Raw genomic sequence first — 12,756 nt, 5'->3', positions numbered from 1 at the left:
CACTCTTTCAGCCCTCAACTATGTGACTTTTTCTTAATTCAAAAACAAAAAAAACTTTCATGAGTTATGACAAGATACAAAGACTAACAGGAGGGTGTTTGGCAGAACTGAATGTTAATGAGGTAAAGATGTACACAGTGCTTCTGGGAACTGCCACTCTTCTGAAAAGTCAATAATGCCTACCCTTACATAGTTGGACACATCAACTTTTGGCATTTACTTTCACCATGTTTCTTGAGATATTAACTGAACGTTGACATTTGCCATAAATGTTGCAATTATCTAATTAGTGAGTCAAGGGACCTTTCATATAGGGATGTTTGGATTCAAATGTGCTAATTCTTGCTTTAAGTTTTTGGATTTGGTTGGTTTTGGTGGCTTTAGTGATAAAAGACACTACTTTATAGAGACAATGAAGTAACAAACTGCACACATCTGGCCAGTTATAGAGAGATCCAGTATCATCCAGCTTAGGAGAAAGCAGGCTCATACATTTTAAGAAGTGTTCTCTTTTGCCTGATTTCTCAGTGTTTCCATTTTCTTCCTTAATCAAATCTGCTTCTCTCTTTCTCAAACTCTTTTTGGCTGTTTCAGAATTCTGGGTCTTTTTCTTTTCTTCTTTTTTTTTTAATTGAAGTGCAGTTGTTGCACAATATTATATAACTTACACGTGTACAATATAGTGATTCACAATTTTTAAAGGTTATACTCCATTTATAGTTATTATAGAATATTGACTGTATTCTGTTGTACAGTATATCCTTGTAGCTTATTTTATACCTAATAGTTTGTACCTCTTAATCCCCTACTGCTCCTCCCCACTTACCTCTCCCCACTGGTAACCACTAACTTGTTCTCTATATCTGTGAGTCTGCTTCTTTTTTGTTATGTTCACTAGTTTGTTGTATTTTTTAGATTCTACATGTAAGTGATATTATACAGTACTTGTCGCTCTCTGACTTATTTCATTTAGCATAATACCCTCCAAGTCCATCCATGCATTTGCAAATGCTGAGTAGGATTCCATTGTAAATATATACCACATCTTCTTTATCCATTCGTCTGTCGATGGACACTTAGGTCGCTTCTATATCTTGGCAATTGTAAATAATGCTGCTATAAACACTGGGGTGCGCGTATCTTTTCAAATTAGAGTTTTTATTTCTTTAGGGTCTTTTTTTTAACCAAATGATTTTTAAGAATGATTCCTGATTATCTAATCATTAAAATATAATGATTATATGAAAATAAAATATGATTATAATGAAAAGGTTATATTACTAAAACCAGTACTAATACCAAAGCCTCTTGGTCACTCCTGGAGGAGACTCAGAGGCATGCCTCATTTATACGTGAAAATAAATACACTTAGTAACATGTATGTATAAACATCCCATGTATACATAACATAATATATACATGTATCAACGTGTATCTGTATAATTACATCAAGATATGACAAATGCAAGTGTAGAGGTGCAGATGTTCAAAAAAATTGCCAATATCTTATTTAAAATGGAAAAAATTACTACCGATAATGCATGCTGTTAGAACTACATCAGCCACTTAAAAATTCAACACCATCAACACTTAGAAGAGGTAAATTAAACCCATTGTAAACCTTCTTTGGGTCATAGACCCTATTGAAAACTATGGAGCCTCTTAGAGAAAAGCACATGTATACATACCCACAAAATTTTGCACATAGAAGTCCCCAAAGTCACTGACACACAGATGTCATACTGAGAGGGCTACCCTAGCAAAAGAGTGTTTCCTGAGTTTTATAGACACTACAGGTGCACCAAAAAAAAAAAAAAAAAAAAAAAAAAAATTCAGAAGAGAAATAGGAAAAAAATAGTGATGATATAGATGCAGCCATTCTAATGACATCTTAGACTAATATAGTCTTAGATAAAGTATACCCATTGTTGTTATGGATTCCACTTCTCAATACAAAGAGTAAAGGGATTTTTCTATATACTATATCCACACTCTATATTGTTTATATAATTACTGACTAATTTGGTATTTTTATTGGAGTATAATTGCTTTACAATGTTGGACTAATTTGTTTTTATCAAAAGCATACCAATATATAAAGAAAGAATGAATTCTGTGCACATCCTTCTGTGTATATAGCTCATTTTTAATCGCCTAAATGACTCTGTAACATTACTTGGGACATTTGCCACATGTGAGCTTTAGAAAACTATAGTTTAATTTTGTGCATTATTTTGCCGATGCATAGAAAACCTATAACTTTAGTAAACTACGTAAAGATTTGTGTGTGTGTGCCTATATCCATTCATAAAAGTGACATATGGCTGAACTAACATTCTATTTTAAAAACTTTAAGTCCCAGAGGTGCTCAGGAAACCTGTCCCTGAAGAAAAGATTCCTGTTCCTGTTGCAAAGAAAAAGGAAGCTCCACCAGCTAAAGGTACAATGACTTGCTTAGTAAGGAAGCCCCGTTTTTATGTCTTGAGTATAAAACATTTCTGTGTTTAATTATCTAATTTAGTTTGTCTCATTCAAAATGAATGTTTTATGGTGTAAGAATTCAACAGAAGTGTCTGTCCACCTGCCTACTTTCTTACAAAATAACTGTCCATTAGCTACTTTGGAAAATATAAAGTTAACTCTAAAAATTAATGTCTTTTCAAGTTCCTGAAGTACAGAAGAGGGTTGTCGCAGAAGAAAAAATAATCATCGTCACTGAAAGGGAGGAATCTCCACCACCAGCAGGTAACCCCATCCCATCTCCACAAAATAACCTTGTCTTCCCTTCAAGCTTCTTTAATTGCATATCTTCTTTAATGGGCCTGCAAGTTCTATGTTGCTCATTTGCTTTGCCTTTCTGAGAATTTTAAAATCAAATACTATCCTTTAAGTGCCAGAAGTACCAAAGAAGAAAGTTCCCGAAGAAAAAAGGCCCGTTCCTTGGAAAGAGGAAGAAGTTCCACCACCAAAAGGTATTGTCTCTCCATCTTTCCAAGAACCATCCTTATAAGATTATGTTCCTAGGCAAAAAATGATTTTGTTAGTCTTGTGATATATGTGCATCGTGAGTGTGTATCTGTGTTCTGTGATGGTCTTCAATGAGATAACAGTGAAATTCTAAAAGTGCACAATGTTTTTAAAGTGCCAGCTCTGCCTAAGAAACCTGTCCCTGAGGAGAAAGTTCCCGTGCCAGTTCTTGCGGCTAAGAAGGCCCCTCCTCCCCGAGGTAGGATTTGTCTCAGGCCTCTGACAAAAATCTTTTAGCTGGTGGATTCTTCTTCCTATCTGGTGTCTTCTTGTACTGACCCTTTGTCTCTCTTGGATAGAATTTTTGTGTGTATATACTCGTGATAAGTTATGTAATTTGCTAGTGAAAGTGGTGTACTGTGCAAATCTTCCCCAAACTTTAGGGAGAGAAAATTGTTAAGATTCTTGATTTTTAAGCTCAACTTTAATCCTTTCTTAAAGCTGAAGTTTCTAAGAAAACTGTCTTAGAAGAAAAAAGATTTGTTGGTGAAGAAAAACCATCCGTTGCGGTTTCTCAAAGAGTGGAGGTCATGCGGCACGAAGGTATATCATCGGAAGTGAGGGGAGAAATGAGTTTGCATGTGTTTCCTCCAAGCCTTTTCTTCTTACCACATAGTTTACTTTAGAAGTTGTTCTTATCAGTGTCTGTTGTAGCCTCTGAGACTGAATGTTTTGTGTCTACATAGGTCCTGAATCATTCTAAGAGGGTGAGTGGGGTGCTGAACATGTGGTAATTGTGAAAGTGGCCTCATTTGGGCATAATCTGAATATTCTTCTCAGTCTTGCGCTGTACTGTCCCCTCACCTGAACTCAGCTCTCTCCTTGCAATGAAGAAACACTGTGAAAGCACCCCCTAAGCAGACAGAAGAACATTACCCACCTATAGGAAACACATGGTTATAATCAGTACTTCAATGGGCTATTCGGGCTGAATTTAAAGTAAATCTTATCTTTTAAAGTATCCGCAGAGGAGGAATGGAGTTATTCAGAAGAAGAGGAAAGAGTATGTGTTTCAGTTTATAGAGAAGAGGAAAGAGAGGAGGAGGAAGTGGAGGTTACAGAATATGAAGGTAAATAATGCAGATAAGCTAGTGGTGACCTGGCGTCTTGATAAGCTGTTTTCCTTCACAGATTATTTATCAGATTAATGAAAGTGACACAAACTCAGTGAACGTCTACTGGTCTTATTTGATGTATCTTTTGATCGAAACACAAGACTCAGGAGCATTAATTAAACATCCAAAGTATTCCTTGTCCATTCCCTCTAACTTGACTCTGTAGGAAACAAGCCTTCATATTTATAGGTAACTACTGGTGCAAGTATCTCCATACACATTCATCCTTTCAGTAGATGGGACTTGGTTTCAGTATGGTGGACTGCCATAATCTTCACCTTGGTAGTCTAATGTCTAAAACATGGGTAACAAATAGCAGTGTTGATAGCACAACTCACTAATGTGTCCTGACTCACAGATTTTAAATGAGTGAGAAATTATATACATTATTACATTCCAGAACTCAAGGCCAGGTTTAAGAGTGAAGCACTGAACACGTAGGGCTTTCCAATATTCCATGTATGGAGAAAACAATCGTGTAATATCTTTCATTAGATCAATTTGTTATTCAGATGTTCACATACCTATATAGCTAGTTCTCTATAGCTTAGGATTGAACAACGAGCTTTATTTCAACGTTGGGATACCCTTTTAATGAATTAAGACACCCCTAGGTTTACTGCTAAAGTTCAGCATTCTTGCTAAAGCTATATATCTGAAAGAACTTTACTAATAAAGTTTTAATGTAGCTCTGCTTTAAAGATTAATCCGTAAGTTTCTCAGTAAATTAACTGTCTTCCCAATGAAAAGATGAACAGAATTGTACAGGCAGATGCCCTGGAGTGTATCTCTGGCTAATAAAAGGGGCCCCACCTCTTCTCCACTTGGAAGAAAAGTCCATGTGAAATCCAGATGTGCAGTCTTAATGGAATGGCTTAGAACAGAGCAAGACTTGACTCCCTAGAGGAAGCCCACCAGTTCTGTTGTGCTTCCTGGGAAAGGCCAAGATGGGCATAAGTCAGGAATCTGATGGACTCAAAGAGGGTCCTATCCCTTCTAGAAATGTTTGGGAAAACATAACATGTACACAAGGAAAGTTCTCATTGCATGAACATAATTTCAGTTTTTTATACATTATAAATTTCTTTTAGTACTATAGACTCTGATTAAAAGGAAAGACATTTTATGATATTCTTATGTTTCCATTAAGCCCAAAGATTTAGGGAAAAGATGGGTAGCCTGTTAAGTTTACTCCTAACTAGATCTTTCTATTCTATAATTAATCTTATACACATAGACTCAAAAATCATAGGGAGGCTCTTTCCTCGTCCACCATAGCTACTCTCGCCAAACTTGGGGAAAAAGTCTTGTTTCCAAGTCCTCAGTAGGTTTTTCATATGTAATACAGGTCTTTCCTTTCTTTCTTATGAACCTACTTATGATTCCTCAAGTATATTTTTGAAACGTGTCTTCAAATTCCTGTGTTCTTGTTAACTTAGCCGCTAGGATTGTTTTTACGTCTTGCACTTGTCCTGTTCTTCCTGTGAACACAAGCATTGTTATCTTTATGTTATACTTACTGAAACTTATTTTCTATGCTCTTTATTAAGGCATATGCTTTGATTAAAATCTTCTTCTTTGGGTATTTTAAATGAGAACAATCAGGGAGTTGGAAAGTGTTAAACTTTACTATTTTACTTACTTTTTGACATAATAAAGTACAGCTAAAATTAAACATGAAAAACACTACAACCTATCTTCTTTGAAATTGATATCTTTAAAGTGATGGAAGAGCCTGAGGAATATGTTGTAGACGAAGAGCTGCACTTTATTTCTGAGAAAGTGGATGCTGAACCAGCCGAAGGTAGACCAACTCTTAGATTAATTCTAGCCCCATATGTGCTTGGCTTGTCCCATTCTTAATGTCCTCTTGTAGTTAATTTTTTTGTCTGTATTGCAAATGTTGATAAATATCATGTGTAATAAAAATATTCCTTACATTTTTATTAAAAAGAAATCTGAACATTTCCACAAATGTATTTCATAATCTTTTCAAGTGCCTAAGAAGAAAATTGTGTCCAAACCGAAAACTCCTGCTAAAATAGAGGAGCCTCCACCAGCTAAAGGTACAATTCTGTCTCGAAGAAATGGGATTCCATTTGTCTTAATAGCTATAATAATGCCTTTAGTTTGAATAACTGCCTCAGTTTTGTCAGCATATACGTGTAAACATTTTTACTGACTGTAGACATTAGTGTTTGTGTAAATGTGTGATCTTTTCATAAAGTGAGTTCTTTGCCCCAAAATTACACTTCTCCTGTAATGCAAACTAATATTCTTAAACCTAATATTTCTAAAGGCTGCAGTTCCCAAAAAGGAAAAGGTGCCACCAGCCAAAGGTATATTGGGCTTTCCTTTATTCTTGAATAATACCTGTCTTTTTAAATCTTAAATTGATACATTCTTCAAATTTTTATGACATTAACAAGAAAACAAGAGTGCCTATGTTTAGTGTTTTTCACATTTGTATGTCTGACCGTGTTGTGCAATGTCTTTTAAGTGCCAGAAGAGCCAAAGAAACCAGTTCCTGAAAAAAGGGCTCCTCCCAAAGTGGCTGAGATAGAAGAACCTCCTCCCACCAAAGGTAAACGAAACCCCCCAGCACAACAACTAGAAACATGTCTTGTCTTTCTCGTCCTCTCACTGCTGTCCTTGGGTCACCCCTTCTGTATGGAGGTTATTGGTGTATGTTGGCTGCAAGGATATATTATTGCCTTGTCTATGGTGGACTATTACTTACTTGTTGTGAAGTTCATTTGTGCGTACCTTGCAAAATTGTTATACTCTAAAATCACAATACTTTCTGGCTAATACATTTTTTTTAATTCCACTTTAAGTAATATAACTCCGTAATCCTAAAATTATCTTTCAAGTGACTGAGAGGCACATGCAAATTACCCAGGAAGAAAAAGTTCACGTTGCTGTAACTAAAAAAGTGGAGCCTCCAAGATCAAGAGGTACATGGGGCCTTTCAATACACAGAATATTGTACCTACCCTATTCTCTTTACCAAATACACTAGTTATGGGTGTTGGTTTTTTGTTGTCATTGTTATAGTTGTCTTATGTTTGAAATCGTGAAAATATCAAGTCTTTTATGTTTGAGTTACTACTATACAACTACCTTTTTGTTGTTTGAATGAGGAAAACAGTTCTTTAAAGTGAAATCTGTCTTTAAAGTGCCTGAGGAACCCAAGAGAGCTGTTCCAGAAGAAAAAGTTCCAAAACTCAAGCCTAGAAAAGAGGAGGAGCCACCAGTAAAAGGTATACCAACTTTTCCAAAAATCACAATAAGCTTTTAGGTATCAAAATAAGCTTATAGGTATAACTAATCTAGTGGAATTGGGATCCTTGGAGAAAATAATTTAAATATGTATTACAAAGTAAGTACTATGCATATGCTATTCCGTATCATCTCAAAACTAAATATTTCTGATACCAGAAAATATTCTGTCTCTTCTTCTCAAAGAAAAACAATAACAAAAATGAAACTCCATACAAACATGTAGATACTTTCTCTTAAAACGTAATTATCTTCTAATGGTTCTTTGTCTATATACTAAACTCCTTTGCAGAAATGCTTGTTTTGTGTGGCAACCTTTGATGAAATTAAAATTTTTTAAATCCTCAATTTTCTACATTGTGCCAGTAGAGCTTATGAAAACACCTTAGAATTAAAGTGAAGAAACTATTCATGTGATGCAACCTTCTTTCTAATGCTTGTTTGATAGTCATTGTTTATACTGTCTAGTTGTCTTTTTTTATTTCTTTTATAAATACTACTTGATCTTCTTAAAGTTATTCAATGTCTTTTAAGTATTAAGTAGCTTAGAAAAAAGTATTTATATATATATATATATATATATATATATATATATTAGAACATGTTTATTTCCAAGTCTATTGATTTTTCTTACCACTTAAATGAAAAATTTAAACAACGAGCATGGTTATGGTCATCTTTGTCCTCTTTGTCCTTGGATTGCACACACAAGTTCTCTTAACACACGTTATTCTGAATCTTGCAATTCACTTTTAATAATTATTCTTTTTAAAGTGACTGAACTCAGGAAAAGAGCTGTCAAAGAACAAAAGGTATCCATCGAAGTTCCAAAACGAGAACCTCCGGCAGCTAAAGGTATATTGTGCTTTGACTAAATAATAAAATGAAGCATGAACCTACACAGCTCTTTGCCTGTTAGTTTCTAATTTGACTCTCATTCTTTATTGGCTTATTGTTGCCTAAAGGCAGGGAATCTAACATTTGAAATTATAAATAGCAAATGTACACTCTGTAATACCTTGGCCAGCAAAGGACAGTCAGGGTCTCCCATAACCAGTGCATGAGACCATCAGCAAGGAACGAGATCACAGCACATTGTCACCATGGTCCCTAAATGGACTTCAAGTAAAATGCACCTGTTGTCAATATTATTCCAGAAGTAACTGTAACAGCAGAGAAAGAATGGGCTTACACCCAGGAAGAAGAAACTGTTTCGGTACAATGGGAAGAGGAATGGGAAGAATATGATGATAAAGAATTTGAGGAGTACGAACCAACAGAAGAATACGATCAATACGAAGAGTATGAGGAACATGAATTCGAACATTACGAAGAGTATAAAGAACATGGAGAATATGTCACAGGTATGAGCAGATCTGCAAACCTGAAACCACATTAAATATGAGCAAAATCCGTAGAACAGGATAAGATTTTGAATGCCCAAAGAAATTTGGAAAGAACTTTGTTTTGTTTGGCAAATTCAGAATTTTTTTTTCTTGGATAACTTCTAGGAAAAAAAAAAAAAATCTCTATAAATCGTAAAGTTGCTGTTAAGAGTTTGGTTCTGGGCATAATCTATTTCCTCTCCTTTTTGCTTATAAGAAAATGTCATTACGTTTCTTTCTCCAAAAGGTCAAGAGTCTATATCTTCAAGTGCCCTTGATCATTCTAATACATGACCACAAATTTCTCAACATCTCTCATCCTGAAGCTTGTTATTATCAAACTTAATAGGCTATTGAGAAAACACCCTACCCTCGGGGTTCCCATCATCCAAACTTCACAAAGACTGCTTCAAAAGTAAACACAGAGAAAGCCAACACAAGCCATTGTGTTTTATCTTTGTGAAGATCAAATCTGTAGGAATAAGTTTCTATTGGAATTTCAAAATGAAGCGATATTATTTCACTTATTCTATTTTTGATGTTTCACAGCCTAACTTTGAGAATGTTCTATGTAGTTTTACAAATAGAATTAAAAAACAATATTATATGGGGAGGAGTTTAACCATGATTTTGTCTACCTGAAGTGAAGTGATAACATAATATGTAAAAGGGAGTCACAATTACCTAACTGAAGTAAATCGCAAGGAGGAAATAGCAATAAAAGCTTTTTTAGGTCTTTTCCACCTTATTCTACTTGGATCTCTGATTCTCACTCACCTCTAGAGGCTATGCCTATGCTGTAGATAAGATATATTATTTTAATTCTTCGTATCCATTGAAGAAATATCATTTTTTTATATTCTAACAAAAATGTCTAACATTAAATACCCTGTATATATTTTTAAAGAGCCTGAGAAGCCCATCCCAGTAAAGCCTGTCCAGGAAGAACCGGTTCCCACAAAACCAAAGATCCCACCAGCTAAAGGTAGAGTGAGAAAAACATTATCAGTCATGAGACCTGTGGTCCCTACATGTCTGTCCAAGTATAAATCCATGTTGAAGTGGCAGTGTACCAATCGTGTGTGTGTTTGGGGTCATTATGTTGTACATCATATTTCTTATTGTTTTCTTCTTACTACTCTTAAGAAATTTGGCTCAGGTTTTTAAATCTGTTAATATTGATGTTTTAAAGTGCCGAAGAAAGTGGTCCCTGAAGAAAAAGTACCAGTGTCCATTCCTAAGAAACTCAAACCTCCACCGACCAAAGGTACATGGCAGCGTAATAACTACCAAAAACATCTTTTTTACTTATGTTCTGTAAACGTGTCTTACTACCTTGTCTGATGTTCTTTGTCTTTACTGAATATATTGTTTGGTGCTGATTCTTACATTTCTCGGCATTTCATGTATTTTTATTTACATATTCGTGTGGTTGGTTTTAATGGTCTTTAATAATTAATATCTTTAAAGTGCCTGAAGAAGCAAAGAAAGTTGTTGAGGAAAAAATACACATTTCAATTACCAAACGTGAAAAAGAGCAGGTGACTGAAACAGCTGATAAAGGTATAATTTCCTTCCTTGATTGTGGTCTTTTATAATGTCTCTTTTAAAACTAAAGCAGCTGTGTTTTGCTTTTTTTTTTTTTTCTTCACTGTTTTGTGTCTTTTATATTAATAGTTAGGTGGATGTTGGATGTAAAAATCTGTAAATACAGGATAAAAAGATAATGTTATCTTAAAAGGAAAAGTTATTTCAAAATATATCCAAAGCTGCTTATACAGTGGCTGTGTCCTAACACATGGCTACAATACATATAAAATAGAATGTTTGGATTTAAAATCAGTGACCATCTAAATTGATGTGATGATATAACAATATTCACCACAGTTTAATACCTGTTTATTGATCCTAAAGTCATTTTGAAGATTGAAAAAAAGAGTTAACTCAATGTCTAACCATCTTCCCCTGGTTTTTACTATTAAGTAACTTCGCTGCAATTTCAGAAAGTATACTTATCCAGGAGTAAATTTAGCTTTTCAGTAAAGGATGTTTCGTACAAGCAGAGATACCTGAACACTAAACACCACTTCACACTTGGTCTCTGCTACCCCAGACCTCCTTGAGTACTTTTGTATGTTTTTATTCCAGTAAGGTTCAGAATCCTTTACATGGAGAATCTGAAGTTTCTTATAAATGAACAATCACATATCTCTTATATGAGAGGCACTTGCAGCATTACTCTATTTCCTTAAAATACAATAAAGCAAGCATTCGCTGGGTACCCTGTTTCTGACAATAAAATTTCCTTATACTTAATGTTTTAAGTGCCCATGAAGCCCAAGAGGGTTGTCACAGAAGAAAAAGTACCTGTTCCTAAAAAAGAAGTAGCAGCACCTGTTAGAGGTACCTATATTCACTCTTTTTAATGTGTTGTTTGTCTTTTCTGGTATGAAATTCATGTTCAGTTCTATGTGTAAAGTTCGTCTGTGGGAAAGATAAAGCCTATTCCTTCTTCTATTACAAATGGCTATGTTCCTAACGTGTCTTAATCTTATTGAATAATTGGAAAATATCCAACCTAAAGATAATATCTTTAAAGTGCCTGAAGTACCTAAAAGACAACCAGAAGAGATTGCCTTTGAAGAGGAAGCTGGAACCCAAGTAGAGGAATATTTTGAAGAAGAAGAGTACATTCATGAAAAAGAAGAACTCATAACTGAAGAAGAGGAGCTCATAACTGAAGAAGTGGTACCAGTGGAACCCGTCAAAGGTAGATTATATCTCCTGCCAAGGGTTAAGCAGCAGCATCTTTTGTATCCAGTTTGGTCAGATTCCGGGGTTTATTAGCACTGATGACCAATTCTGCTTATTTTAGAAAAAGACACTTTTAGATGCTGAAGTATGATTTCTGTAGTTGCTTTTCACATTTTATATCTTTTCTGCAACATTTCCAAAATTCTTCATAATATCTTTAAAGTGCCTGAGGTACCCAAGAAACCTGTTCCAGAAGAGAAGAAACCTGTTCCTGTTCCCAAAAAGAAGGAAGCCCCACCAGCAAAAGGTACACCACCACTCTTATCATGAGCATATAAAAGACTTCATCTGCATATAAATAGCTAATTATCTTGAGTTCAGAACCTTGTGTGTGTTACTGTCTATTCTTTGAAACTGTCCTGTTGTTTGTTAACTATCCTTTGTGTGGATGTGTTGTTACTGGTAGTAAGAACTTATCAGTAAACAATATCTTTAAAGTGCCTGAGATTCCTAAGAAGCCAGAAGAGAAAGTTCCTGTGCCCATTCCTAAGAAAGAGAAGGCTCCACCAGTTAAAGGTACATCTCTTTGTAATCCATCAGTGGAATAGTGTAATAATATACCCATGTATTGATAGTATAACTTGGTGAGCCGTATCAGTTCTTTCCCCCATGATGATATTAACAATATTAATGCCAAGACAAGCTGGTTACTGGGGCAGTTTATTGTGTATTCATCTCTGAATTTTACCTTCAGAAAGGCATGCTGGTGCTTCATGCTTGGTTCCTCCTCTTTAGTGGAAAGTTCTTAGAGTAAAGTAAATTCTAATTGTAATACCAAAATGGACAAAATCATCATTTACCAGACATTGTGTGTTGTCTTTATCAGTCTATGTTTTTTCAGTGTTTTTTAATCTTAATTTTTGTGCATTTTCTGGCCTTTGTTTTGTGGCTTTTATAATTATTATTTTCATTCTTAAAGTGAAATTGTTAGACTATCTGTGATGCTTCAATAAGGCCTAAAATTGCTAGATTCTTCTCTATGGGTGAAAAATTTGACACTAACCCTATTTGATATCTTTAAAGTTCCTGAAGTACCCAAGAAACCTGTACCAGAGGAGAAAGTGCCAGTACCGCTTCCTAAAAAGGTGGAAGCTCCACCTGCCAAAGGTACATGAACTTGCAATGTCATAAAA

The 12,756-nt window shown here is 35.0% G+C and overlaps 1 protein-coding gene across 1 annotated transcript in view; it reads left to right on the top strand.

The window, feature by feature from the left end:
* The window catches only part of TTN (titin), a 284,036-nt gene that overhangs the window by 123,508 nt on the left and 147,772 nt on the right, over positions 1–12,756 (top strand). The window contains exons 122-143 of the mRNA XM_007450732.1: positions 2,357–2,440; positions 2,665–2,745; positions 2,892–2,972; positions 3,143–3,226; positions 3,469–3,570; positions 3,987–4,097; positions 5,866–5,946; positions 6,140–6,208; positions 6,449–6,481; positions 6,643–6,726; positions 7,016–7,099; positions 7,322–7,405; positions 8,199–8,279; positions 8,582–8,788; positions 9,717–9,794; positions 10,002–10,076; positions 10,280–10,372; positions 11,135–11,212; positions 11,409–11,579; positions 11,787–11,870; positions 12,062–12,139; positions 12,647–12,730. Of these exons, the coding sequence (XP_007450794.1) occupies positions 2,357–2,440; positions 2,665–2,745; positions 2,892–2,972; positions 3,143–3,226; positions 3,469–3,570; positions 3,987–4,097; positions 5,866–5,946; positions 6,140–6,208; positions 6,449–6,481; positions 6,643–6,726; positions 7,016–7,099; positions 7,322–7,405; positions 8,199–8,279; positions 8,582–8,788; positions 9,717–9,794; positions 10,002–10,076; positions 10,280–10,372; positions 11,135–11,212; positions 11,409–11,579; positions 11,787–11,870; positions 12,062–12,139; positions 12,647–12,730 (2,007 nt within the window). The remainder of the gene's footprint in view (positions 1–2,356; positions 2,441–2,664; positions 2,746–2,891; positions 2,973–3,142; positions 3,227–3,468; positions 3,571–3,986; positions 4,098–5,865; positions 5,947–6,139; positions 6,209–6,448; positions 6,482–6,642; positions 6,727–7,015; positions 7,100–7,321; positions 7,406–8,198; positions 8,280–8,581; positions 8,789–9,716; positions 9,795–10,001; positions 10,077–10,279; positions 10,373–11,134; positions 11,213–11,408; positions 11,580–11,786; positions 11,871–12,061; positions 12,140–12,646; positions 12,731–12,756) is intronic.

The sequence above is a fragment of the Lipotes vexillifer genome, unplaced genomic scaffold, assembly GCF_000442215.2.
Source record: "Lipotes vexillifer unplaced genomic scaffold, Lipotes_vexillifer_v1.1 scaffold29, whole genome shotgun sequence".
NCBI classification, from domain to species: Eukaryota; Metazoa; Chordata; class Mammalia; order Artiodactyla; family Lipotidae; genus Lipotes; species Lipotes vexillifer.
This window is presented reverse-complemented; position numbering and strand designations above follow the sequence as displayed.